Source organism: Astyanax mexicanus, chromosome 13 (assembly GCF_023375975.1).
Source record: "Astyanax mexicanus isolate ESR-SI-001 chromosome 13, AstMex3_surface, whole genome shotgun sequence".
Lineage (NCBI taxonomy): Eukaryota > Metazoa > Chordata > Actinopteri > Characiformes > Acestrorhamphidae > Astyanax > Astyanax mexicanus.
The window spans coordinates 20,366,233-20,393,262 of record NC_064420.1 but is presented as its reverse complement, the minus strand read 5'-3'; the positions used below and the strand labels follow the sequence as shown (position 1 = coordinate 20,393,262).

Genomic DNA, 27,030 nt, shown 5'->3' with positions numbered 1-27,030 from the left:
CCCCCACCCCTCTCTCCACCCACCAAAGCAATATTCCACCCACCCCTCATAATAACAATCCCCATCCTCTAGCCCCCCATCAAAGCAATATTCCACCCACCATGGCAACATTTTCATAGAAGTCCTATTTCAACAAGAGATCCTATAAATTAGATACCAAGTTTTCCACATTAAGATAGATTGTGCTGTATTAATTCTTGCTGATGACAGTTACTTGCCATTACCTTTAGGAGCCAGATGCGTTCTGACTTTGGGCACATTGCTAACTTAAAGGCGCAGTGTTTCTGTGTGTCTCTGCAGAGAAAACTGACCCGCATGTTCACCCCGTGAAGGTGCATAAGCAGGTTAATTAAGGGAATGGCAATGTTATTTAATTCTGTATTCGGTTTATATAGTGTGAAAACAACCTAATATTTAGTACTTCTACAGGATTAACTTGGAAAAACTTTGCTGAAGCTTTGCTGGTATTGGGAACAGAATTTGCATTTGCTCCCAAAACCACCTAACCAGTTACAGAGCCTTAAGAGAAAGTTGATGGTGCCAAGTGCTATACAGGCTTGTTAAAAAACTATACAGTTCAGCATATTTTTATATAAAAGAAAAAACACACACAAGGAAAATACTTCCAGCAGACCACTATAAACATAACCAGTGGAATATTATGTAAGGCTAACATATTACAGGCTCATAAATATGCCCTTTTCTTGCTACATGAGGCAAACTTAAAGTTCTGCTGCTGCAAAAACATTGCAGTTCTGCACTTTAAAATGATGCCAAGCTTCAAAAGGAGCCAAGGCAAGTAAACACTCCCACACAAATCACTTCAGCATATATCAACGCAACGCACCTCTTAAATGTAAATACATACATAAATAAATGAATAAAATCAAATCAGATGTTGACAGGCGTTTGTTCGTGTGAAAGAGGAAAGTTTATTTAGTAAAAAAAAACATTTCAGCCTTCGGGTGGACAGAAACGCAGAAATGTTGTACACGGAGACTCTGGGAAACGGCTTACAGGTAACAAAGTGTTGCCTTGTGCTACAGAAACGTATTGAAACCTCAGACCCTGATATTACAGTTGGGCAAATATGACACGCCTTTGTTTACATACATACATACATACATACAGTACAGTATCAGTCAATGAACCAACCAATTATGTTGTGGAGCCTCCATTCCATAAATATATATAACCTGCCACCTCTTACACATGCACTACAGGCACTTATACCCTCAGTTTCCCCCGGTAACAGCATGAAGACACTTTTAAACCCTGTAACAAACACACATATTAGCATACACACTCCAGTTAAAACAGGGCACAGACCCTTATGGTACAAATTAGAGGGATCAAATTATAATTATCTTTTTTTTTTAACAAGAGCTCCAATTCTTTTTTTTTTTTTTTTAAAGGCCTTCACCTTGTGCTCCTTAACTGCCATTATTCACCTGTTAGAAGAAGAACAGACCCTGTCATCAGAACACGTCTAAAAGCAACAGTGCTGATCCATAATCCTGGTTTGTTGATGAATTGGGTACTCATTAGTTTTGATTGGAAAAAGATCTCTAATCTGATATTAGCACTCCTCTTCTAAAACTGTTCATGAAGACAGGTCCCAGGCCAAAGTGCAGATTAAACACTATGTCTAAGTAGTGAGTTTCTCCGTCTCTGGCTCAGTCACTCTAAAAGACTCTATTCTCTAGGTTGCCACTCCGGAATGGTGGGTTTGGACCCTCACAGCTTGGCATTGCCCGGCTTCAGCTGAAGGTTCTGGAGCTTCATGGCCATGCCCATGTTCCCTGTGATCTTCAGCTTACCCTGGAAGAAAGCCTGGAGAGAGAGGAAAAAGAGATGAAGATGGAGATTAGCGCTAGAGTGACACAAGCAATGGAGCATAAGAATATAATATCTATGCTGATGGGCTAGGTGTTCTGGAAGTAAAGTATGTTCGGGAACGTATTGCTGGCGTATTGCTATCTTGGCAACAGAAAACACAGGTGCACCACTGTCTGTTTTAAACACTGACAACTCTCAACCTTCAGACATTCATTGCTATCTTGGCAACGCAGGTGCGCCGTGCACACTTAATGCACGTACACCCCCCCTCGTTACACATACACAAAAGGACATGCAGCATTGTGCAAACCCAACTTTTTATATCAATAATAAACAGAATACTAAATAAAATATTTATTATAAAATTGTTAAAGGCACAGGTCTGTTTCCTCTGCTGAGACGTGCAGAAGCGCTGCGCCATTAAGACAGCAATGCGCCAAACTCAGAATGCACCTGGCTCTTAAAGGAAATGGAAAGTGACACACTGACTGGTTTATTTCACGATACCCCCAAAACAAACCCATAGTTAATTAAGAAAATTAGTACATTCCTTTTGCGTGTTTCAAGCTTCACTAGGTGTACTTTTCCTGATTTTACGATAGCAAAGACACACCCACATGCCCAAAATTAAGCTGCGTGGTGTGCAGCTGACGGCTCGCCTATAGAACGCTCTATAGGTCTGTATTTCTTTCTGTCTAAAGATTCCAAAAATCCAGATAATTCTCCAACAAATTCTGTGACATTCTTTTAAAACTAACCCATAAATTACTATACATACACAACTAGGTGTGTGATTATACAAGATTTACCAGTTTATCCAGTTTAGCAGGCAGATAATCAGTCATCAGAATGTCTCATTAGTTTCTTTAAGGCTGCCAATTTGCTCACAGTAGTGGTGATGTCCCCAACTTCCACAATGCCAAATCTTTCGGTTGACATGTCTGGGACATTGCATTCTCTTTTCCATTTTGGAATAAAGCCTTGGTCATGATTCACAAAATCCCTAATTCCCCCAAGACCTTGGATACATTGGATATATCTGGCAACCTTTCAAACCAGGCATGCCAGCTACAGAGTTCTTAATGCCGACTGCAGACAGTTTTCCCCTAAATGTCCAAGCACTTTTTTGGAAAAACTTGTTTAAAGGAAAGAAGTGTGGAAAACGAGACTTGATTTAAGTTCTTGATTAGCAGCATCATAGTGCTAAAAGGAAAATAAAAATGAAAGAGGCCTTCTCACAGTGATTTACTCAAAATTGGGCTTATTAATTAATTTTGAACTTAAGCTACAGCATTTTCATGTGATACTATCTATTGGTATTTCATGTATGTCATGGGACAGCAGTATGAAAATAAATCATGAAGTTTCACCTCAGAGGAAGACCTGTATAAGTTTTGAGGTGTTGTCTTGAGAGTGAGGCTGATCTAAAGCGCTGCCACTATGAGCGGGAGGTCGAAGGTTCGAACCCTCGCTCATGCAGCTTTGCCATCAAGCTACCAGCGCTCAGAGGGAGCAAAATTGGCCCTGCTCCCTCCGGGTGGGTAGATGGCGCTCTTTCCCCACATCACTCTTAGGGTGATGTCCGCAGCACAGGGCGTCTGTGAGCGATTGTATCAGAACCGAGCCGCTGCGCTTTCCTCCGAGCACGCTGTGATGCTACTCGGGAATGCTGCAGCAGTTTGAAAAGAAGTGGTGGCTTACTACACATGTATCGGAGGACGCGTGTGCTAATGAGCCCTCTTGGTGTGTTGGGGAATCACTAGTGATAGGGGGAGTCTTAATGAGTGGGTTGGGTAATTGGCCGTGTAAATTGGGGAGAAAATGGCAAAAATTTGAAATAAAATTATATATATATATATATATATATATATATATATATATATATATACATATAATAAAAAAAAGCGAGGCTGAACACTGGCCAGTACGCTCGTGGCAAGAGACACAGACTGCGACAGACTGAGACAGAAAGGCGCACAGAGACAGACAGAAAGAAACACAGACAGAGCAGCACACAGACAGACAAAGAAAAACACAGCTTTAATAGAGGAAATAAATGTCTGTAACAGTACCTGGCTGAATGTAAAGCTTCTACCAATAAAATAAACTGGTCTATGTTAGTTTTGACTGAATGTGAAGGAGGTAAAGGCTGAACTACAGAGAGAACAAGACTCTTTCCTTCATTATTTTTCATATTTTGCATTGATTCTGTGACTTTTTGGAAAGTCTGTTACTTGAACTTTCAGTTCACAAAGACCAATCTGTCTTCAAAGTTAAAAAGAAACAATTAAACAAACATATATGAATAGAAATTAAATCCCACTGTGGTGCTCTTACATTGATTCTTTTATATTACATTTAAAAATCCATTAGGAAAAGTTTTAGTGTTCAATCTTTTGAAAGTTGCCATTATGCATGACAGTGCAGAGCTATCTGAAAAACAGTGTTTGTAATTCATATCTTCATACATTATGTGCCTGGCACCAGCGCAAACCGTACACGAATCCTGAAATCCTCTGACAATCCTTTGATCTGATACTCTCAGGCTACATTTAGACAGATAGTCAAACCCAATTTATTTTTAAAACATGTCTAACACCTGTCTGAATAACACCACCACCCCCACCCACAAAATCAGTCCTTTGAAAAACCCTAACTAGACTGGATTTGTATGCTGTTCAGCACACCATCATTAACCAGCTAAAACACTGAGCAGCCCATTAAAGTTTATACAGGATTTTTTTCCCAGACTTGCAGGTAGAATTAAGTGAGTGCAGGGAGAATATGTCACAAAAAAGTTTAGTAAATGCCTTTAAAGTCTGTAAATGTCAAAAGTACCTTTAAACAAGTAAAGAATCCGAAAAGACATCAAATTCTACTTTCAGTTCCAATCGCCAAGTGCAATCAAAGGTCTTTAGATCTAAAAGAAATTCAGTATTAAATAGGACTAGGCTATGCTAGACTATGATCTAATCCCATTTCTCTTTTGTACCCCTACCCCTTGTTTTTTTCGAGTGTAACCCTTGACCTTGGACCAGAGTTACAAGGGGAAGGGGTGAAATCTTGCCTCTAAGAATTGGGACAACCCTTCAAGCACCCTATACAGATATAGCTCCAGCAGTAGAGTGCTAAAGTTCAGCAAGCTAGCTGCTGGTTAACTAGTTAAATTTAGGGCATTGTATGTCTTCAGAAAGTGGGAGGGTGGTGCAGTAATTCATTATTATTGTCCACTCCTTAATTTCTCTGTGATGGGGAGCTGAAATGAGCTTTTATTGGCTTTTTTTCACCCCATTTATTTTTCCATTCCACCTTAACCGCTGCAGCCTCTGCTGTCTGTTGCACCATTTATGGATGCAGCATTGCTCAGCAGCCATGGAGTAAGAAAGCGCCAACTACACATCCAGAGGGGGCAGGGCCAATTGTGCTCCCTCTGAGCGCCGGCTGCTTGATGATAGTAACGTTTCATAGTTTCTTAACTAGTGTCAATTAATAATAAATTAAAACATGGTTAAATGGTCAAGTAATGTTTATTGCTGTCGTAAGTGACCCATTTTTATAAAACTTTCACAATTTAAATTGAGTAACATTTAAGCCCAACTTTTTTTATTTTGTGCATTACAGAGAAATTCCAACCAATCGACATGTTTCTATTTAACTGCTTTATCTGTTGCAGACCACTACCCATCTCTGCACACAGCTTCAGCATCAAAGCAGGCTGTGTTATGACTCATTAAAGCAACATCATGTAACAACTGTAACCTTAAAATAGTCAGAACAGAACAGCTACTGCACTATAGAACTTTGTTGGAGCTGTATGAGACCTCTTTAAAGAACTGTAGAAAAATGGGTAACCAGTCATATTAGTGAAAACATTGTGATATTAGTCTACCGCTTTGGTCTGAATGCATGGTAAGCACAGATTAAAAAAATAATAATAATAATAATAAAAAAAAACTATTTTTGCATAATCCTGTTTTAACTCACCGTCTGAGGGTTCATCTTCCCAGTCATCAAGGCCAGCAGGTCAGAGTCAGTCATGGTCATAGTACAGTCTGCCTTCTTACCTGAAAGTGTGTAAGAGACAGGGAGAGACAGAAAGAAAGAGAGAGAGAAACAGACAGAAAGAGAGAGAGAGAGAGCGAGAAAGAGTAGATCACTTACATTTCAAACACGTTTTAAAATGGAGTTGTTTTGCTTTGCTTTGAAATCAGGGGCGGGGGGCTGTTTCTCTCACACACTGTTTAATACAACAATTACATTAATATGGAGAAAAATATTTTTTTTTCAATGCAATTAAGAAATGAAACTACACATCTTGAATACGTATCAGTAGAAAATCAGTTTAATATTTTTACTCCTGAAAATAATATTTCAGTTATAATATTTTAATATTGAGATAAAAAGTATCAGAATAAAAAAAAAACTGTAAAACCTTGATCTCGCAAGATTAGCGCACACACTGGTGTTCCACTGACTTATTAAAACCCTGACAACAGTCTACTGTCAGACATTCATTGCTTAATCCAACTTTTACATTAACAATAAACAGAATACAGAATAAAATAACATTGCTGTTCCCTTAAATTACCTGAATGCGCACCTTCACAGAATGAATGCACAGGTCAGTTTCCTTGCCCTAAACAAAGCTACACCCTAAGTCAAGCTACATAGTGCATGGTTGACAGATCACCTACAGATCCTAGGAAATAGGGTTCTAAAACTGCACAAGCTCAAGGGACTGCTATAAGGTAGTACAGTCATAAAAGATAAAACACCCGCGCCAGTATCCCAGTTTATAGCAAAAATCTTAAGTTTTAAAACAAGACACTCAGAACTTTGAAAGTGCACAGAAAGCTACAAAAGTGGAAATGCATGAATTGCAGCAGTTGCTGAAAATTTCCACAAAATTAATTTTGCAATCTGTTCCCTTATAAACAGTGTTTTAATAAACTTCCTGTACACTTTCAAACTTCTCAGTGCCTCGTTTTAAATATCAGGGACCTCAGAATTCTACCAATGAAATTTGGAGCTACTTCAAGCTTGTTAAATGTGTAAAAATAGTGATTTCTTTGAATGGACAATACTATGCCCCTATCACTAGCATTGTAAGCCTGTTGTGAGCATCAACTAAAAGCTTTGAATTTTACTGAAACGCTTGGGGTTTCACTAAATCCCAAGTCCATTTCACACCGGAATTCTCCTTTAAAAAATAAAAACCTTATTTTTATGCATTTTATGCATTTGTTGTAAATTTTAACTTTTTTTTTTTTGCTGTTTGTGTACAGTGTTTTGAAACACCAAACACAATAATACTGTTTTTGTTTTAAAAAAGTTTTGAGATCTCTTTACTGAAGAGTAAAATATGAATATGAATAAAAATAAATGAATGTATTGTGCTGCATTGTGAAAGCTGAATACCTATTATATTCTGAAAACTGTAAACGGCATTGAACTGAAACTCACTCGCGTCGTTGTGAACGCAGCCCCTCCCCTCTTTTACATCCACGAACCAGAGAGCCTCGCTTCCACCCGGGCCGTCCTTCACCTTAAAAGCAAACACACCTCCGATCTTCTTCACAAACTGCTCCCCTTCCTGCACACACACGTCCGTGAAACATACAAAAAGATAAAGGTGGTTTAAAAAGGCAGTGCATTCTGCATTCTGGAAAGTAAAGTCTTTAAGACTTTCAGTGTGTCCTATTAAATGGTTCTAAAATTGTTTTAAAAATTGTTTCTAAACTGCACAGATCATTACAGTCTTAATATAAATAATAATAGACCACTTCAGTCGTGCATCATTGTGTAGTCCTCGTCTGCCCATATTTGGCGTTTCGTGTCTAAGCGAGTCTAACCCTGTAATTGATTTGTTTAAATAAGAATATTGTAATGTTACAGGGCAGTTACGGACACACCGTATTTTTTTTTACCTATAAGGCGCACTTAAAATCCTTTAATTTTCCCAAAAATTGTCAGTGCTTATAATTTGGTGCGCCTTATGTATAAATTTTACCAGGAATTAAGAAGCAGTGAAGCCACTCTGCTGAAGTGGAGCGCTGCACAGGAGTGGAGTTTTAGTTTAGTTCTCCAGTACTGAAACTGGGCTGCATTAGCATTAGCCGCTAACAGCATTAAGCACTAGCTCTTTTGCCGTTCAGAGGGAAGTATTATTGGCCTGTACCCTGCTGCTAACCCCGGCTAGCATTGCTGGGGCAGCATTAGCATTAGCCACTAACCGCAGCGCTAACTCTTTTGCCGTTCAGAGGCAAGTATATTGGACTGCAGCCTGCAAACCGCTAGCTAATATCACCCTGGGTTACCGGAACACTCAGGGTTCCTCAGTTTAGCTCTGTCATGCGTCTTTAGTGGAAAGCTAAAAATCTAAGCTTACTGTAAATAAACGAAAGCGCTTTACTCACCCAAATAAACAGTTTTCATGAGAAACAATTGTGTAGATTAACATGCAGTGCTCGTTTGACTGTGACTAAAGCTCTGCTTTACAGGTCTCGCCACCCAGTGGTGGTACGCCTTATAATCCGGTGTGCTATGTGAATGAAAGTAGACATTTTATGATAGTGCGCCTCATAATATGAAAAAAGCGCCTTATAGAGCGAAAAATACGTTGTGTGTATATATATATATATATATATATATATATATATATATATATATATATATATATATATATATATATATATATATATATATATAATCAGTGGTTTGCAGTGAGGCCTTCTAAGGGGTGAGAATAAGTGCATGTAAATAATTACATAATTTTTAATCAGGAAATATATATCATAGTTAGTGTAAGTGTAAGAATTTATTTTATAAATTAACTAAAATAAAAAAAACAGCAACTAATTTAAACCATTAGCGTTTTTCAGTTGCTACAGGACTTTTTAACCAATCAAAGCTTTTTAAAATGGCTTCTGCCCCCATGTGACTGCGTGCCCCTTCTCCTGATTTTAAGAAAGGTGTAGTAATGAATCTATTAGAAAAGTCGGACAGTCTAACCCATCTAATTCATGATTTTCTCTCCGGGGGTGGGGCCATGGCTGCCTAACCCCTTCTCAGTGCTGTGTTAAAGGTGTTACGCGTTGCATAGTCATAAACGGAGCTAGTTAGCTAACTAGCAGAAGGGGTACCCACTATATTAACTGCACGCCACTGATAAATATATATATATATATATATATATATATATATATATATATATATATATATATATATATATATATATATATATACAGTTGTGGTCAAAAGTTTACATACACTTGTAAAAAAACATAATGTTATGGCTGTCTTGAGTTTTCAATAAGTTCTACAACTCTTATTTTTCTGTGATAGAGTGATCGGAACACATACATGTTTGTCACAAAAAACAGTCATAAAATTTGGTTCTTTCATAAATTTATTATGGGTCTGCTGAAAATGTCACCAAATCTGCTGGGTCAAAAATATACATACAGCAACATTAGTATTTGGTTACATGTCCCTTGGCCATTTTCACGGAAACTAGGCGCTTTTGGTAGCCATCCACAAGCTCCTGGCAAGCTTCAGGTCGAATGTTTGACCACTCTTCTTGACAGAATTGGTGCAGTTCAGCTAAATGTGATGGTTTTCTTGCATGAACCCGTTTCTTTAGCACTGTCCACATGTTCTCAATGGGGTTTAAGTCAGGACTTTGGGAAGGCCATTCTAAAACCTTAATTCTAGCCTGGTTTAGCCATTCCTTTACCACTTTTGATGTGTGTTTTGGGTCATTGTCTTGTTGGAACACCCAACTGCGCCCAAGACCCAACCTTCGGGCTGATGGTTTTAAGTTTTCCTGCAGAATTTGGAGGTAATCCTCCTTCTTCATTATCCCATTTACTTTCTGCAAAGAACCAGTTCCACTGGCAGCAAAACATCCCCAGAGCATAATACTACCACCACCATGCTTGACAGTAGGCATGGTGTTCCTGGGATTAAAGGCCTCACCTTTTCTCCTCCAAACATATTGCTGGGTGTTGTGGCCAAACAGCTCAATTTTTGTTTCGTCTGACCAGAGAACTTTCCTCCAGAAGGTTTTATCTTTGTCCATGTGATCAGCAGCAAACTTCAGCCCAGTCTTAAGGTGCCTTTTCTGGAGCAAGGGCTTCTTTCTTGCACGGCAGCCTCTCAGTCCATGGCGATGTAAAACACGCTTGACTGTGGAGACTGACACCTGTGTTCCATCAGCTTCCAAATCCTTGCAGGCCTGCTTCTTGGTGATTCTTGGTTGACTCTTGACCATCCTGACCAATCTCCTCTCGGCAGCATGTGATAGCTTGCGTTTTCTTCCTGATCGTGGCAGTGACACAACTGTTCCATGCACTTTATACTTGCGTATAATTGTCTGCACAGTTGCTCTTGGGACCTGTAGCTGCTTTGAAATGGCTCCAAGTGACTTCCCTGACTTGTTCAAGTCAATAATTCGCTTTTTCAGATCCACACTGAGTTCCTTTGACTTTCCCATTGTAGCTTTTGTAGCTGAGTCTAATCACTGGGTCAAATGAGCCCTATTTAAATGGGCTCATGAGAAGTCAACAGCTGTAGTCAATCAGAATCACTTACAAGAAGTGAAGAGGCCATGACATGAAGCTAATTTGATTGACACAACTCGCTACATCACCAAAATTGACAAATTTTGTTGCTGTATGTATATTTTTGACCCAGCAGATTTGGTGACATTTTCAGCAGACCCATAATAAATTTATGAAAGAACCAAATTTTATGACTGTTTTTTGTGACAAACATGTATGTGTTCCGATCACTCTATCACAGAAAAATAAGAGTTGTAGAACTTATTGAAAACTCAAGACAGCCATAACATTATGTTTTTTTACAAGTGTATGTAAACTTTTGACCACAACTGTATATATTAGGGGTGTCACGATCTCGATATTTTATCGAAATCGAATCGAAATGAGGTCACGATCTCGAGTATCGAAGTCAAAAAGAGGATCGACGATCCCTCCCGCGCGCGCTACGCAAATAGCGCAGCGCGCTACGCAAATGGCGCATCCTATTCATTTAAATAGAGATAGCCACTGCATGAGCGCAGTCGGCGGGAGTGTGATCACTGTTTTTATCTGTCCAACGGGGGGAGGGGGGGCGGGGGTTGGGCGCGCAGGTTTTGTATCTGTATCTAACGGAGGGGTGGGTGCGCGCAGGTGAGAGCGTGTGAACTCGCTGAAATGCGTGTGTCAGTGTGACTTGAGAACACTGACTATAGATCACAGTGAGGTGGATTAAAAATCTTAAACTTATAATTGACTACACCTGTTGCTTTCCATTGAATTAAAAAAACATCTTTCTCTCAGATAAAGTAAACACAAGCGTGTTTCTGACTAAAATAAAAGCTTTTCAGGAGAGATATAAGTTATGTGTAAATATTTATAAGACAATACCTGACAAAATCTGTTTTAATGACGTTAATAAACATCACTGTCACAGCGCTAGTCAGTTTCACCACATCACTTATCTAACCAGCCTGTACTGATTTCTGCCCCCAATAATGCTTTCAATAACCTCTTGTAACCCCTGGGAGCCAGGGGTTACACTCTAATAGCCTTTAATAGTCTTCAGTAGCCTTTAAAAGACTTACCTGGCGGCCGTGGTGTGTCCACTAAACTCCGTAGTTATAAACATCCTGAGGTTAGCAGCGCGCTAACTGACTTGTTTATAATGTAATCCGAGCAGTGCCTCCGTGTCGGCTGTTCTAACCTGCTGCTGTTAGCTGCTTGGGCTGAAAGATGAACTGTAGTGAGCTGTATTATCCGGTTAGTGGGGTTAAAACCTTTATTTGTTTACAGAAACAGTAAAAACGGACTGGCTGAGCTCTGTAGCCCGTGGCTGGGCTCTACTGAAGTAGTGACTGAGTGAAGAGAGCGGGGCTTGTGCTGCTGCTGCTAGTGGTTGGATGAAGAACTGCAGCTTCATGTAATGAGCAGTTTCACCAGCCATCCACACACAGCTCTGATAAACTGCTTGTTTTAATAGTGCACACTGTTGCTACCAAAAAAAGTCACTAGATGGCATTACCATATATATCTTAATAAATAATAATATTTATAATATTTATAATAATAATAATAATAAATATATTATTTAAATTTTATGAGGCATAAAATAATAACAAGAAAAAAAAACAAGAAAATCGAGAATCGAATCGAATCGTGACCCTCAAATCGAAAATGAAATCGAATCGAGGATTTAGAGAATCGTGACACCCCTAATATATATATATATATATATATATATATATATATATATAAAATCCTTAACGTAAATCCTAAACATAAATCAGATCGGGTACATCCCTAGATCCTAATCAAGGTTTGACACAATAATACATCCATTAAACAAAAGCAGTATAGTTGTAAACTGAAAGACATTTTTTCAGTGTAGGATCATATTGGAAAGAATTTTATCATCACATAAACTCCATTAAATATTGTGAATTCTTTTAAGGTCACATCGCTCACCATATTTCAAAGTGTATCTAATTGTGTGATTATTATCTGATTATGTTTAAACCCTGTAACATATAAGGAATGAAGGAAATTCCTCTGCCATTGGTCACATATCACACACTGATCCCTCATTACAGCAGAGAGATGAAGTCTCAGGAATGTGAGAGAATTCTTTCAAACGAATTTCACAGCAAATTTCACAGGACATGCTGCAGCTTTCAAAGCCAGCAGTGTTCAGGTTACTGCAACACAGCTCCCAGCCTCCTGTAGTTCTCATAATCTACAGATAATAATAATAACATCTTTACAAACCTACAAAGCATGTTGTGTTTAGTGCTATTATTACACAATAAAACATTTAAATAAGAGAACTCCATTAATCATTATTCAACATCTCTACAGTATTTAATGGTTTAGATAAACAGAGCAATTTATTTTATTTATCAGTATTTTCTTGAAAATAGTGTTGGGCGATGTGGCACTAAAATTATATCGCAATATTTTTGGGTATACTTGCAATTATTATATTTTTGGCGATATGACAACACAATGAAGAATATTTAAAGAATTTCCAGAATACACTACAGTGTAGGGATCTGCCATATATTGTATATACATAAAATATATTATATATCTTAAAATTTGATATTATAAAAAAAAAAAAAAAAACTCCATATTGTGAAATTGCAATATTCTTGAAAGCGGCCCGTTTTGTTTGTTTTGCAGTTTATATGCATGCACTGTATAAGTTGAATTTTAGTTTTTGTGGTAGATATGTGGTGTTACATTACATTACATTTTTTTATTTTGTTACACTATTATTATTATTATTATTATACTTGGTAAGTTACTGTTTGACAAACATTAGATTTCTTTATTTCTACTGAATGTATGAAACTGTGTAGTAAATAAAACGCATAATATCTATTTTGCTGCAGTAGTATATTCTTGAAATTAACAAAAAACTGGCTTTACATATCATTTTGCAAAAATACAACTGAGGCCCAGCAAAAAAAAAAAAAAAAAAAATCAACATATAATATGAAAATGGTTCATCTCACATATTTGCAAGCATCCCCTGCAAAAACTAAAACTAAAACAAAACTGCAGTGTTATGATTTAATGTTACGTAAAACTATTGTGTTTTATATGTTGGTCTTTCAAAATTAATAAAGTAATGAAACTTATAAAAAAAAAGTTTAAACAAGTATTGTTTCATGAAAAACGGATGAAGTATCCTAATTGAACCATTACTTGTTAGAGGTAAGGAACACCATTGTCCTAAATATCAATAGAATATTTAGTAATGGAGTCAGTAATGAAATATTTACACTGATTGTTAGGATTATTTTGGTTTCAGACTTTGGATAATTAAACATGCACCGGGATAAATTGACCAGGGAACACCATTGCTGTTACTGACAAATGAACATAACAGGAGAGAGAAAAAATATGGTTTTATTAAATTAATTGTTCATTCATTTAGCACATCTAAAAACTTTAATATTCCAATTTTAACATCTACATATATGTCTACTATCAATCATTTCTGTGACATTATATTTTGCTAAAAATAAAAATAGGTTACTATTACAGGCCTACTCCCCCACTTTCAGAAGACAATCACTGTCTGCTGGCCATTTTACCTGGGTCTTTTGCAGTGAAGTTAACGGGAGGTGCAGTGTAAAGCTGCCAACACAGTCTGAATGGAGGAGTTCATTCAGATGAGGACAATGACCTGGTTCCTGGTGATAGCCCAGCATCAGAGGATGAGGGTCAGGTCATTAAATGGACTACAAGGCTGATAAATGAGGGGATGACACAATCTGGTACCACAAAAGGTTATTTAACAAATGCCACTGTAGAATTAATTTTGGTTTAATAAAGAATATTTTAAAAGTTATTTTAGTATGAAGAACATTTAGATGGATGAAGAAGCTTTACATACACTTCTATAACCCTTTAAAAGGTTCTTCAGACATACATCTCTTTCACAAACACAGTTTCTCTGTGGTATCTCTCCATAAACCTTTTGTGGGACCTTTATTTCAAGCTTATTTTCAATCTATACAGACCTGGACTGAAAACTAAATTCAGCTCTGATTTTGGTTCAGGCTAGTTTTCTTGTCATCTTATTTACTAATATCTCAGAGAATTGGGCTTTTCTACAGGGCTGAGGTTCAGACTCCCGTACTGCCATGCTTTTGCAGACTTGTTCATAAACACGTACCTCCTGTAGCTTTTTAGCAATCTCCTGAAACACAGCGTGAGCCTTGAATCCCTCCAGGCCTGTGGGGGCGCTAGTCAACACCGCCTGAATCATTTGAGAACTGCAAGAGAATTCACAAAAGCAAACATATATAAAAAGAGAATTATAACGTATTAAATATGACAAAAAAAATCCCTATAAGTTAAAAAATGTAGAACAAAAAAGAAGACAATGTAGAATAAAGGGATGATGTGTAAAATGTAAATAAATACAACTAAACACAGAACCCAATGATTTGGATTCACAGAACATGTATCAGACGCTGAAAATAAGACATTTTACCATTTCATTAAAAACATTAACTCAAACTTGATGGCATCAACACATCTCAAGTTGTCAAAGCTGCAATTGGAGCGATAAAACTTGGTATAAATGGAGCATTTTAGGGCATTTTCACTCCTGTAGTAGGTTTCTCTGGTCTGAGTCAGTTGAGGAGTTTGTTTACTCTGAGCGTTTCCCCCCTTGGTTTGGTTTGATTGGTCAAAACTGTCTGTCATGGGAGCAAAAAGATCCTGTGTTCCAGACTAGCACATATAAAGGAGCTGCTTTAATACTAAAGGCAGAAAATAGTGCTGCTCCACTTTCAAACACAGTGTTTACACTGGGATGCGCAGTGCAGATATCTGCAGTAAGTGTTGTTTGCGTACAGGTGTAAGTGAAGAACTCTGCACATGGCATTCAGTGTGAAAACACTGCATGGAGCAGAAGCAGTGACAGCATTTGTTCATAGCTGTGACAATTATCTGTGTAATAAATCAAGTTGAACTGCACCCGAATAGCCATTTAGCTCAAATAAAAGGAATACATGTGATAGCTGGGTCGGATCATGTCCTCATTACAAAAGAACAGCTATGGAGTTTGTTTGGGACTGGAGTGCAAAGACCCAAGTGCAACTACTTTTTTCACACCTGCTTAAACCAACCACACCAAGAGTACAAACAATCCAGAGTTCATTTTAACCGGACCAAATAGTGCTGGTGTGAAAACACCCTCAAACATTCTCCCAGAAATGGGCAGATATATGTTTCTCAACATAAAATTGCTTTGAGAGTTTGGATATGCCATCACTCTGCTTTAAAATCAGGCTGTACTGATTCTATACTGGAAATAATTGCATGGGCTCAGAAACACGTCCAGAAATCCATTCCAAAAATTTGTGAATACAGTTAATCTTTTACTGGCCAAAGATCATTTAAAATGAACTGTGGTGAAATGGAAAACTGTTCTGTGGTCAGATTAATCAGCCAATTAATCAGATTAATTTCTGGATTGTGTTGGAATATGGCTTTTTCTGATGCACCTACCCATCTTTACTTCTGAGAGGCCCTGCTTCTGTATAAAGCTTTTTTTATACCCAGTCATGTGAGTTTCAAACTGCTCCTACTGCAGCTGTTTTTTATTAGTACTACTATTTTTGGTTGTGAATCTGTACAATTTTATTATGTTAAAGCCTTTGCACAACAAAATCTGAGCTCAGCATCCAAAAGCTTGATACTTGGATGTGTTTTGAGTTTCAAGTCATCATCAATGAAGACACTGATGGTCACATGGGCATATTTCAATTCACTCTTAGTATACTATTAATACTTTGCTTCCATCTACTGGATAGATTCTGAACTACAGCATATGAGTAAATAAACATTATAACACTGACCAACTGATTGAACAAGTGGAATCAGGTGTGCTTCTGGTTGTAAAGAAAAAGGTTTGGGATATTGAATCAATGAATCATTTGATTTGGTAAAAGAAATCTATATATTTTTACAAATAGTAAGCTGCCCCCTTAAACCTTAAATGCAGCTTCAATATTAAACACAATGCAAACATATCCTCTTTGTAGTTCAGTGTAAAATATGTAAATCACTGCCACATAAAAAAAAGGTTCTACAGGTTTCTGACAGAAACAAATGTCTGAAAATGAAAATCTCCTTCTTGACTTATACTTTCAAAAGGCAACAACTAGCTATACAAGACAGTAGAACGTAACCACACAGCAAAATTAGTTTTTCTGTGATCAGGTTCTGATTTAACTCTACGTCTCCCTCAGTCTTCGTATAGCCCATCTAGTCTTCATAAAGTGTCTAATTTCTGTGCAAATTCTCGATTAACTGCTGAATCTACATTACTGGAAAGCATTTAGTCTATAAGGAACATGTGTCAGATTCCTCCAAACCAGACCCACAGTAATTTCTGCCTGAGGCTAATGTTGAACAGGCCTGTTTGAGGAATGTGTTTTGCAAACTGTTGTCTTGTACCTAGCTGCATCTGCAAAAACTAAACATGGAGGTCACCTGACGTTCATACTGTTTTCAGATCTCTTTCCAGCACACTTTTTAAAAAAATCACTGACATACTCAATTAAAATAAGCTTAACTTGCTTTGTGTTTGACAGTTCTGGTTTTGCACAAATTATAGTTAATCTAGATACATCTCTTTCAGGATTGAATCATTATCGGCATATAATCAAATACCAAAATACCAGAAATTATGGATTTATTGGTCTCAGTTTCCCAGAATTCAACAACCAACATTCTTCACTACAGGTTTACCCTGTTCATTTGATTATAGCACCACCACATGGAGTAATAAAGCAGTAACTTTAGTAAATTACATTGGGGACGAGTCTTAGAAAGTTTAGAGTGCTTAGGTTTCAGTAAAAATATAGACATTTATCAACACTTATTATTAAACAATATTCATACCCCTTGAACTTCTTCACATTTTCTCAACTTACAACAACAAACTTAAATGTATTTTATAGACATTTTAAGTAGGGGTGTCACGATTCTCTAAATCCTCGATTCGATTTCATTTTCGATTTGAGGGTCACGATTCGATTCGATTCTCGATTTTCTTGTTTTTTTTTCTTGTTATTATTTTATGCCTCATAAAATTTAAATAATATATTTATTATTATTATTATTATAAATATTATAAATATTATTATTTATTAAGATATATATGGTAATGCCATCTAGTGACTTTTTTTGGTAGCAACAGTGTGCACTATTAAAACAAGCAGTTTATCAGAGCTGTGTGTGGATGGCTGGTGAAACTGCTCATTACATGAAGCTGCAGTTCTTCATCCAACCACTAGCAGCAGCAGCACAAGCCCCGCTCTCTTCACTCAGTCACTACTTCAGTACAGCCCAGCCACGGGCTACAGAGCTCAGCCAGTCCGTTTTTACTGTTTCTGTAAACAAATAAAGGTTTTAACCCCACTAACCGGCTAATACAGCTCACTACAGTTCATCTTTCAGCCCAAGCAGCTAACAGCAGCAGGTTAGAACAGCCGACACGGAGGCACTGCTCGGATTACATTATAAACAAGTCAGTTAGCGCGCTGCTAACCTCAGGATGTTTATAACTACGGAGTTTAGTGGACACACCACGGCCGCCAGGTAAGTCTTTTAAAGGCTACTGAAGACTATTAAAGGCTATTAGAGTGTAACCCCTGGCTCCCAGGGGTTACAAGAGGTTATTGAAAGCATTATTGGGGGGCAGAAATCAGTACAGGCTGGTTAGATAAGTGATGTGGGTATTGTCTTATAAATATTTACACATAACTTATATCTCTCCTGAAAAGCTTTTATTTTAGTCAGAAACACGCTTGTGTTTACTTTATCTGAGAGAAAGATGTTTTTTTAATTCAATGGAAAGCAACAGGTGTAGTCAATTATAAGTTTAAGATTTTTAATCCACCTCACTGTGATCTATAGTCAGTGTTCTCAAGTCACACTGACACACGCATTTCAGCGAGTTCACACGCTCTCACCTGCGCGCACCCACCCCTCCGTTAGATACAGATACAAAACCTGCGCGCCCAACCCCCGCCCCCCCTCCCCCCGTTGGACAGATAAAAACAGTGATCACACTCCCGCCGACTGCGCTCATGCAGTGGCTATCTCTATTTAAATGAATAGGATGCGCTGTGTTGGTGCCGCGCCATTTGCGTAGCGCGCTGCGCTATTTGCGTAGCGCGCGCGGGAGGGATCGTCGATCCTCTTTTTGACTTCGATACTCGAGATCGTGACCTCATTTCGATTCGATTTCGATAAAATATCGAGATCGTGACACCCCTAATTTTAAGTGATAAACCAACACAGTAGCACATCATTGTATAGTGGAACGGAAATTATACATTTTGATTAAAATCAAAATATAAAAAGTTTGACATGCAAAACTATTCAGCCTCCTTTACTTTGAAACTCCTAATTAAAATCCAGTGCAGTCAATTGTCTTCAGAAGTCACTAAATTAGTTAGAGTACAGCTGTGTGTAATTTAGAATCAGCATAAATACACAAATTGTGTAGGCCTCAGAGGTTTCTTAGAGAACAATAGTGAACAAACAGCATCATGAGACCAAGGAACTCACCACACAGGTCAGAGATATAGTTGAGGAGAAGTCTAAAGCAGTTAGGTTATAAAACCATATTCCAAGCTTTGGGTATCACAAGGAGCACTGTTCAATCCATCATCCAAAAATGAAAAATGTATTCTACAGCTACAAACCTATAAAGACATTGTCGTCCACCCAAACTGACAGATCGAGCAACGAGAACACTGGTCAGAAAAGCGGCCAAGAGGTCCATGGTCACTCTAGAGGAGCTGCAGAAATCCACAGCTCAGGTGGAAGAATCTGTTTACAGGACAACTATAAAGTTGTGCACTCCACAAATTGGGCCTTTTAGGAAAAGTGGCAAGAAGAAAACTATTGTTAAAAGAATACATAAGAAGTGCCTTTTGCAGTTTGCCACAAGTCATTTAGGGGACACAGCAAATATGTGCTGTGGTCAGATTAGAACAAAGTTGAACTTTTTGAACTAAATACAAAGCACTGTGTGTGGCACTGTTCATGTGTTAGAATGGCCCAGTCAAATTCCTGCCCTAAATCCCCTAAATTGCGTTTCTGTGGCCTAAATTGCTGTAAACAGACGCTCTCCATTCAACCTGGCTGAGCTTGAGCTGCTTTGCATAGAAGAATGGGCAAAAATCTTAGTCTCTAGATGCCAGAGACATAGGGACATACCCCAAAAGACTACCCCTGTAGACCATACTTGGCACTAGACGTACTCTCAATAGGTTCACGTTCTTGATCGGCTCCAGAGAGTCCCATTCTATTGGCAATACTTCTCTACTGGAACTAGAAAATTCAGATACACAGTGTAATGCCGACCTTACACCTAACGATTTGCAAGTGATTTCACTGTTGCTGACAAATTTCCATAGTCTAAATCTCAAGAGTCAAGAGTCTAAGAGTCAAGCTGCAGTCACGTCATCTTGATGGTTCAGTGTAAGGTGCTAAGAATTAAAAGTTTTAGTTTTAGTTTTTAGTTTTTTTCCCGTCCTGCGTTCACATAAAATCAACTGTGTTTAATTTTATCGTAAGTCTTGAGACTTGGCTCACGCAAATAGTCACGTCAACAATGTCAACAACCAATAATAAAGCTACGGGAAGCCGCAAGGCAAGAATATTTTACGTGAGTCTTTACAAATGATTTTGAAAAAAAAAGAACACATTTTTTTTTGCTTTTTTGGATCTTATTTTAATATGTAAAGTATTTTAAAAACAGGAAGCATTTCAACGTCATTATATGTAAAGTTGTTTTATTTTGCACTATTTTGTCTTATTGCGCAGTGTTAGTTTTGATACAAACAAGTTTGATAAATACACATTTTGCAAGAATTATGTTCTTAATTCCATCTAAAACAAAGGCTAATGTATAGCAGTAAAACTGTAATTATTTGCTATACAAGGGTGTAGCAAAAAAAAGGGTATTTATTCTATGTATTCTATTTAAAGAACTAACAGTGTGGCAGTAAAATAAACTGTTGATTGAGACAAAAGTTGTGAATCTCTGATAAATCAAATTTTTTATGTTGATACACATTATTAATATGTAATATGTATTGTATGTAAACTCCAGCAGAAGCATGATGGGAAATAATCTCAGAAAGAATCTAGCTGCAGTCTTGCAGTTAAGTGACCCGCAGTCTTTACAAAATCTTAGTCTGTTAATAAAAAGTCTGTGACTAGCCTGTAGATGTGCGAGGGTGTCAGACTTCAGTCTGTTAAAAGTCTTTTCAGAGTCTTTTCAAAGTCCTGGACAGCCATAGCTGAAGCTCCTGTATTTAGTTTAAGACTCTTTAACGGGTGGTGCAGGTGAGCTACGAGACTGCAGGTGGAGAACTGTGTTCAGTCTGTCCTACAGAGCGGAGATATGACGGATATTTATTAATAATATTGGATAATTCTCTGTTTTGGATTAGATCTATGCGGTTTTCCGTGAAAACCCGCGGCTGTTTATACAGCCAGTGTTCTGTCGAGTTATGCTACCCATCGATACGTGCATAAAGGCACTGCGCATGCGCTGACCTACACTTTTAATTATTTATCGTGTTTTTTTTTTACAATAAATCTGTTACAACCTCACTGTTATTGCTAAAAAAAACTGTAAATGGAAATTAATAATAATAATAATAATTATTATTATTATTCAAAACAAAATGCAAATGCAGTTTGTAATGGCCTCTCATTGCCATAACTTTACCATGATACTGTGATTTATGCTATCCAACTATACTAACGCTACATCTACTGGGTCTTCTACTGGCAACATGCTCTAATAAGGGCCTTTTTTTGTATTTTGACAGTTGAATATACACTCGGGTAGCACGGTTTGACAGGGTAGCACAACTCGACAAAACACCGGGTTGGGAAAACGCTGATCTCCACCTGATATCCACACGCACAGCGCATGCGCATATGATTTGTAGATCAACGGTTCTAGGGTACACTAATCGAGCGAGCGGCGGGCTGTGTAAACGGGTCAGTCCGCGGTCTGTAGTCGGTTTACCGCCGCTGTGATCTCACCTGGACTTCTCTGTTAGCAGCATCCTGCCGTCTGCGCTCAACCTGCTGCTGCTGCTGCTGCTGGAAGGACGAAGGACCGGGCAGCACTTCCTGCTGATCCGGCTCAGCCAGAGATAGTTCACTGGGAGACTGAACACTTCTTGTCTAACCAGTAACATCACAAAATTGCTGTACACCGATAGAGGGAGCCCGCGAGTGAGGACAAAGTGAATGGGGCAGAATGGAGATAAATGGCCAAAAACACACAATAAAATAAAATCGTATCATTCGCCTGTTTTTCCATTTTTTTTCTAGAGGAAAGTAGCTAAAACATGCTTGAAAAGTCGTTGATGGTTAATTTTACAAGGGCAAAAAAACATTACATTCACGAAAACAAAACTAAAGAAGTAAAAATTAGTACCTTTAAGAAAACAAAATTACAAAAGCAAAAATTAATTTACAGCAAAAAAAATAATAATTTAAGAAAACAAAACTACAAAATTAAAAACTATTACATTCAAGAAAACAAAACGATACAAATAAAAATTATATTTAAGAAAAAACTATAAAAGTAAAAACTAATTTGACAATACCCAAAAACATTACATGGGACAAAGTTACAGTTAAAGTATTAGTTACTCTATAAAGCAAGCTAATGTAATACAGAGTAAAGATGTTTTTGGTTTTAATGTCTCAAAAGTCTACTTTACTTTGAATCTAACGGTCCTCTTTGGGGAACATTATTTACACAAATTGCAGTTTGGTTAAGGTAAACCATTTTATTATGTGTTATTATGTGATTCTGTTGAATCTAATTTGTATATGTAGTCTCTTAGTTGCCCTAGCAACAAAAAAGCTGTGTCCACTATAAAGTACTTGAAGGAGTTAAATTAGCTGGTTGATGAATGGGATATGTTGTCAGTATAAACGTTTTGTTTAGCTTGTAAAACCTTTTTGGGTTGTATGAAGATAATGTCTAATATTGTTACATGCCTGCAACTGCTACAAAACTCAGTGGAACAGTAACCACATGGCAGAACAGTTAGTAATTAAACATTCTAATTTAATTTTCAATTCTGAGCAGCTTTTATCATGATTTAGCTAAAAGAGAGGGGCCAGTGGTGCATCCTGGTATTGGGAAGACACTGTGCCCTGCAGCCCCACCTCCCTGCGCCCTCCACAGTCACACACACACACACACACACACACACAGTCTGTAGCGACGGCCACCACGTTATGGTTATATTAGCAGATTTTACCATTGTTAACGTGTAATGTATTATAACAAAAGCATTTTGACCTTAGATACAGACAGAGATACAGGAAGAGAGAGAAGATATTCATATGCATAATACAAGGGAGCTTCTCATGAAAACAGATAAAATATTTGAAGGTGAAAGACTTTACATAAGAAAGGTTTTAGAGTATTTATGAACTCAAAATAAGATTACATCATCACTGTAGCACACATATTGATATAAATATAATTGACTGTGAAACTGGTATGGAGAAAAATAACCTTTATCTAACTGACATATATTGACTTCAGGATCTTACATAAAGTGGTCTAATGCTGCCATCTGCTGACAGCGTGTTAAGCCTCAACCCTGAACACACCAAGCTTATTATTTACTTTGGGCTTCAGGGTTATGCACACCACTCATAACAATAATACAACTTTTCACTGTGATAAATATAACATTAAAATAAATAATCATTTAACCAAACAGATAACTATTTAAGTTGTTTAATGAGCTACAGTTCTAAAAATAAACGATTACCTTTTCTACAGAATCAATAAAACATTAACTTTCTATGGTTAAAACGTTTATTATTAAAAAAAAACCCTTATTTTGCTGAGAAGTCATTAAATTGTACAGATTGTATTATATAGTCAACAGCAGATCTTCAGTGTTGTCAATATGGTGAAAATGCTTGGTTAAAATTTATGACAGTGTTTTCTCAATAATATTGTGTAGTCAAAAGGGTAAGTCAGTTAATTTACTTAGATTTATTTGGCTGTAAACTTGGTTATTAAAATATATATTTCAGAAATGAAAGTGGACTTCACCAATATTGCCAATAATACAAATGTATTTAATGGTCATGTACAGTTAAAAAAAAGTTTATTGTAGTACTTAAAAAAATATGTACAATGCAGACACTGACACACTTTTTTATAGTATCAGGTACTAATTGTATTGCAAATATATCCATTAATATTACATAATATTTTCCAATACAGCAGCGTATACATATTTACACAAATTGCAACATATTTACAGAGCTAATAAACATTATAAATGAGTTTTTTGCATTTGTTTATACTGTGCTGATCTAACAAGGGAGCTGAGTAATAGGATGGAGAGTAAAAAAGATAAAAAAAACCTTTAGAAGAACAGATAAAATTACTGCTGTTTACATTGCTCTGTGGCTTTCTTCAACTGAGGAAATTTATGCTTCTTCATATCTTGGACTAATCTTTCTCTCAGCTCCAATTGCAGTTTTTGTATTTCCATATCTTTAGCTCTAACCAGTTGATCCTTCTGGTTTCTCAGCTCTTCCTCTCTCTCCTGAACCGCTCTTTCCACGTTCTCTTCCATCTCGTTTCTCAGCTGCTCTTCTCTCTCCTGAAATGCTTTTTCCGCACTCTCATACATCTCCTTTCTCAGCTCCTGCTCTCTCTCCTGAATCGCTCTTTCCACATTCTCATACATCTCATTGGTGTAGCAGCCCGCATCATTTTCTGATACTATTTTATCAATTATTTCGATCAGTCTGACGACCTGAGACCGATCATCTAATTTCTCATTGTTAAAGACACAATAACGGCCACCGCACTTCTCCACCACCTGATTCAGGGCATCTCCTGCGCTATCTAAATACTCCTCTATGGTCTGTGCTGATAACCGATCTCCCCGAGTGAAGAGAACGATGGTGTATTTGGTCGCCTCTTCTCCAAAGATCCACTGCAGTCTCTCTACCGTCTGTTTATCCTCCTGAGTAAATCGCCCCACCGAGACCACAAGAAGGAAGACGTGAGGTCCAGGGCAGGACAGTGCGATACATTCAACCAGCCTGTTAATTATCGACGATTCTGTCAGGTCAGTGTCAAACAGCCCAGGAGTGTCAATCACAGACACTTTTCTGCCGTCAACCTCTCCTTTTACCTTTATACAGTCTTTGGTCACTGATTGGGCAGAATGGGATACTTGGAAAACATCCTTGCTCAATATGGTGTTTCCAGTAGAGCTCTTGCCCACACCAGTCTTTCCCACCAGCACAATCCTCATATCAGACACTAAAGACACAATGGGCAGAAGAATTAAGAACATGGCTTTGTTTAAAGCAAAGTATAGTTAATTTTTTTTCTCCTTTATTGCTCACTTTCAATGTTACATTAACAAACATGTAACACGTTTGTCTGGATTAAGAGGCAATGGCTTTAGCTCCCAGGGAGCAGAGATGTTCACTAAACCGGTATTGTATCTGCTGAGCCACCACTCCCCCAAATAAAATGGCACAAAATAATGCTATGAATTTGTTTAAGTTCTTCCAAGGCATGTATGTTTTTTTTTCAGGGAAATGTTGTATTATGCCTTTGTTATACAATTTATTTTATTTATTCATTATCTAGTTAAAAAACTTACTTGTAGGTGGATGACGCATGCTGTCACTGTCTCCTGCCTCTTTACCAGCTGTATTTCAGAAATAGGCAAGAAATCCAAATTACCACATTCAGATTGGTCAGGTTGCTTCGGTTGCTCAAATGCAAATAGCAATAAATATTTTCATCTCAAGAGCATCTCAAAAGCAAAGTGTCAGCAGAGGGAAGCAAGAAGTGCTGTAAGATTTTCCAGGAAAACACTGCACTGACTTTGGACTTGATAATATAACACACTGGATCAACACCAGCAGATGACATGGCTCTCCAAACCATCACTGATTGTGACCATCAGTAAATTTTATATTTTATTTGGAAATCAAGGGACCAAAGTCTGGATGAAGTCAGTGCAGTGTTTTCCCATAAAATCTTACAGCACTTCATGCTTCCCTCTGCTCACAACTTTTATGAAGATGCGGATTTCATTTTCCAGCAGGACTTGGCACACGGCCAAAAGTACAAATCGGTTTTCTTAGACACAGACTCTTTATTTTATTTTTATTTATTAGGTTTTTATTGGCTGTAAGCCATAATCATCAACAATAAACTAAATAAACACTTAAAATAGATCACTCTGTGTGTAATACATTTATATTATATATGAGTTTCACATTTTGAACTGAATTACTGAAAAAAAGTAACTTTTCAATTATATATATATTTTTGGAGATGCTTCTGTAATTCCAGGACTACAAAATAATTATATAATGGAATAGATCAATACATAGTTATATTATGTATTAATTTGTAATCAAAACTTACTTGAAGTAGGATGCTGCATGTTGTCACTGTCTCCTGGCTCTTTGGTAGCTGTATTTGAGAATGCAAGAAATCAAAAACACGTAGCTGATGTACTTTAAATATTATAACATTACAAAAAAATAAAATAAAAAACACTGAGTTTAACACTGAGTTATGGCAGCAAATATTTTTTTATGTTAATTATGAACAACCTTTAAATAATCTTTATTTATTATTGCCTCACAGGTAAGTCTGGGTAATCTATTTTAAAATGAGATATCATGAAGATAAGACAATACTGTTTATATTGATATAGCTCTGACAATTCACCTTTCTCTTCTCCCAGTTTTGAATATGATACATCTTTCCACCTTTAGAATATCTCATGTCAATCTACAGCTGAATTTTAATAAAAGTGGCTGTATAACATTTGGAACACGTAGCTTTCTTTGTCTTAGAAGTGACTTTTAGTTATTATCTTATGGGATGGAAAAAATAATGGGATATATCACATATCGCATTTAAGCAATAATAATAATAATAATAATAATAATAATAATAATAATAATAATAATATACGTTATTATTATTATGATTATTATGATTATTATTTCTACACTGCAGGAAAACAGTACACGCTATAATAATAGAATACAAACAAGATATAAATATTTAATGTAAAGAATAGATTAATACAAACGATGCATATTAAACCAACTTCAGCCTCGTTGTTCTGACGCTGATTTGATGCATTAGACGATGGGAAAAAAAAGGTTAATATGACGTACTTTTGCTATCTGGGTGATTTAAGGAATACAGTAAATCGTGATAGAAGCTAAGCCAGGACAGAGGTGGTGTTATAACACGGCTGTAGGGAATCGTATTGTATATTATATTTAAACAAAAAACTTCAATCAGTTTACTTTAAACAACTGAAATCGAAAGTAAATCCAGGGGCGCAAAAAAACCCTCGTTCACTCTGTTCAACTAATAGATTTCATCGCTCCACACTTTCTGAAACCGCGTAAAACTGCAGTTGAAATACAACAGATTACAACTTAATAAGTTAATAAAACTCACCAGCGTCACAAGTGTAGTCGTTGTTTTCAGCCATTTTGGAATCAACACCCTTAGCTTCTTCCTCCGAGGGCGGGGGGGGGGGGGGGGGGG

At 37.2% G+C, this 27,030-nt stretch overlaps 2 protein-coding genes across 3 annotated transcripts; both read right to left on the bottom strand.

Annotated features, from left to right (window-relative positions):
* Positions 1-908: 908 nt before the first annotated feature.
* Positions 909-21,649, bottom strand: scp2b (sterol carrier protein 2b). Its single transcript, XM_022664246.2, has 5 exons — positions 21,477-21,649; positions 14,563-14,662; positions 7,303-7,432; positions 5,824-5,903; positions 909-1,833 (listed from the first exon to the last, which is right to left on the bottom strand). The coding sequence occupies exons 1-5, from the start codon at positions 21,632-21,634 to the stop codon at positions 1,738-1,740; spliced, it is 564 nt and encodes a 187-aa protein (XP_022519967.2). The 5' UTR covers positions 21,635-21,649; the 3' UTR covers positions 909-1,737.
* A 1,961-nt stretch (positions 21,650-23,610) lies between these two features.
* LOC103034074 (GTPase IMAP family member 7-like) lies at positions 23,611-26,980 on the bottom strand. Of its 2 annotated transcripts, XM_007233111.4 has the most exons (4): positions 26,941-26,980; positions 25,882-25,929; positions 25,106-25,153; positions 23,611-24,756 (listed from the first exon to the last, which is right to left on the bottom strand). In XM_007233111.4, exons 1-4 carry the CDS (start codon positions 26,972-26,974, stop codon positions 23,864-23,866), a joined length of 1,023 nt encoding a protein of 340 aa, XP_007233173.3. In that variant the 5' UTR covers positions 26,975-26,980; the 3' UTR covers positions 23,611-23,863. The 2 variants fall into 2 exon arrangements, with proteins under 2 accessions (XP_007233173.3, XP_049318699.1); XM_049462742.1 differs by lacking the exon at positions 25,106-25,153 and having other exon boundaries at positions 26,941-26,973.
* Positions 26,981-27,030: the final 50 nt, after the last annotated feature.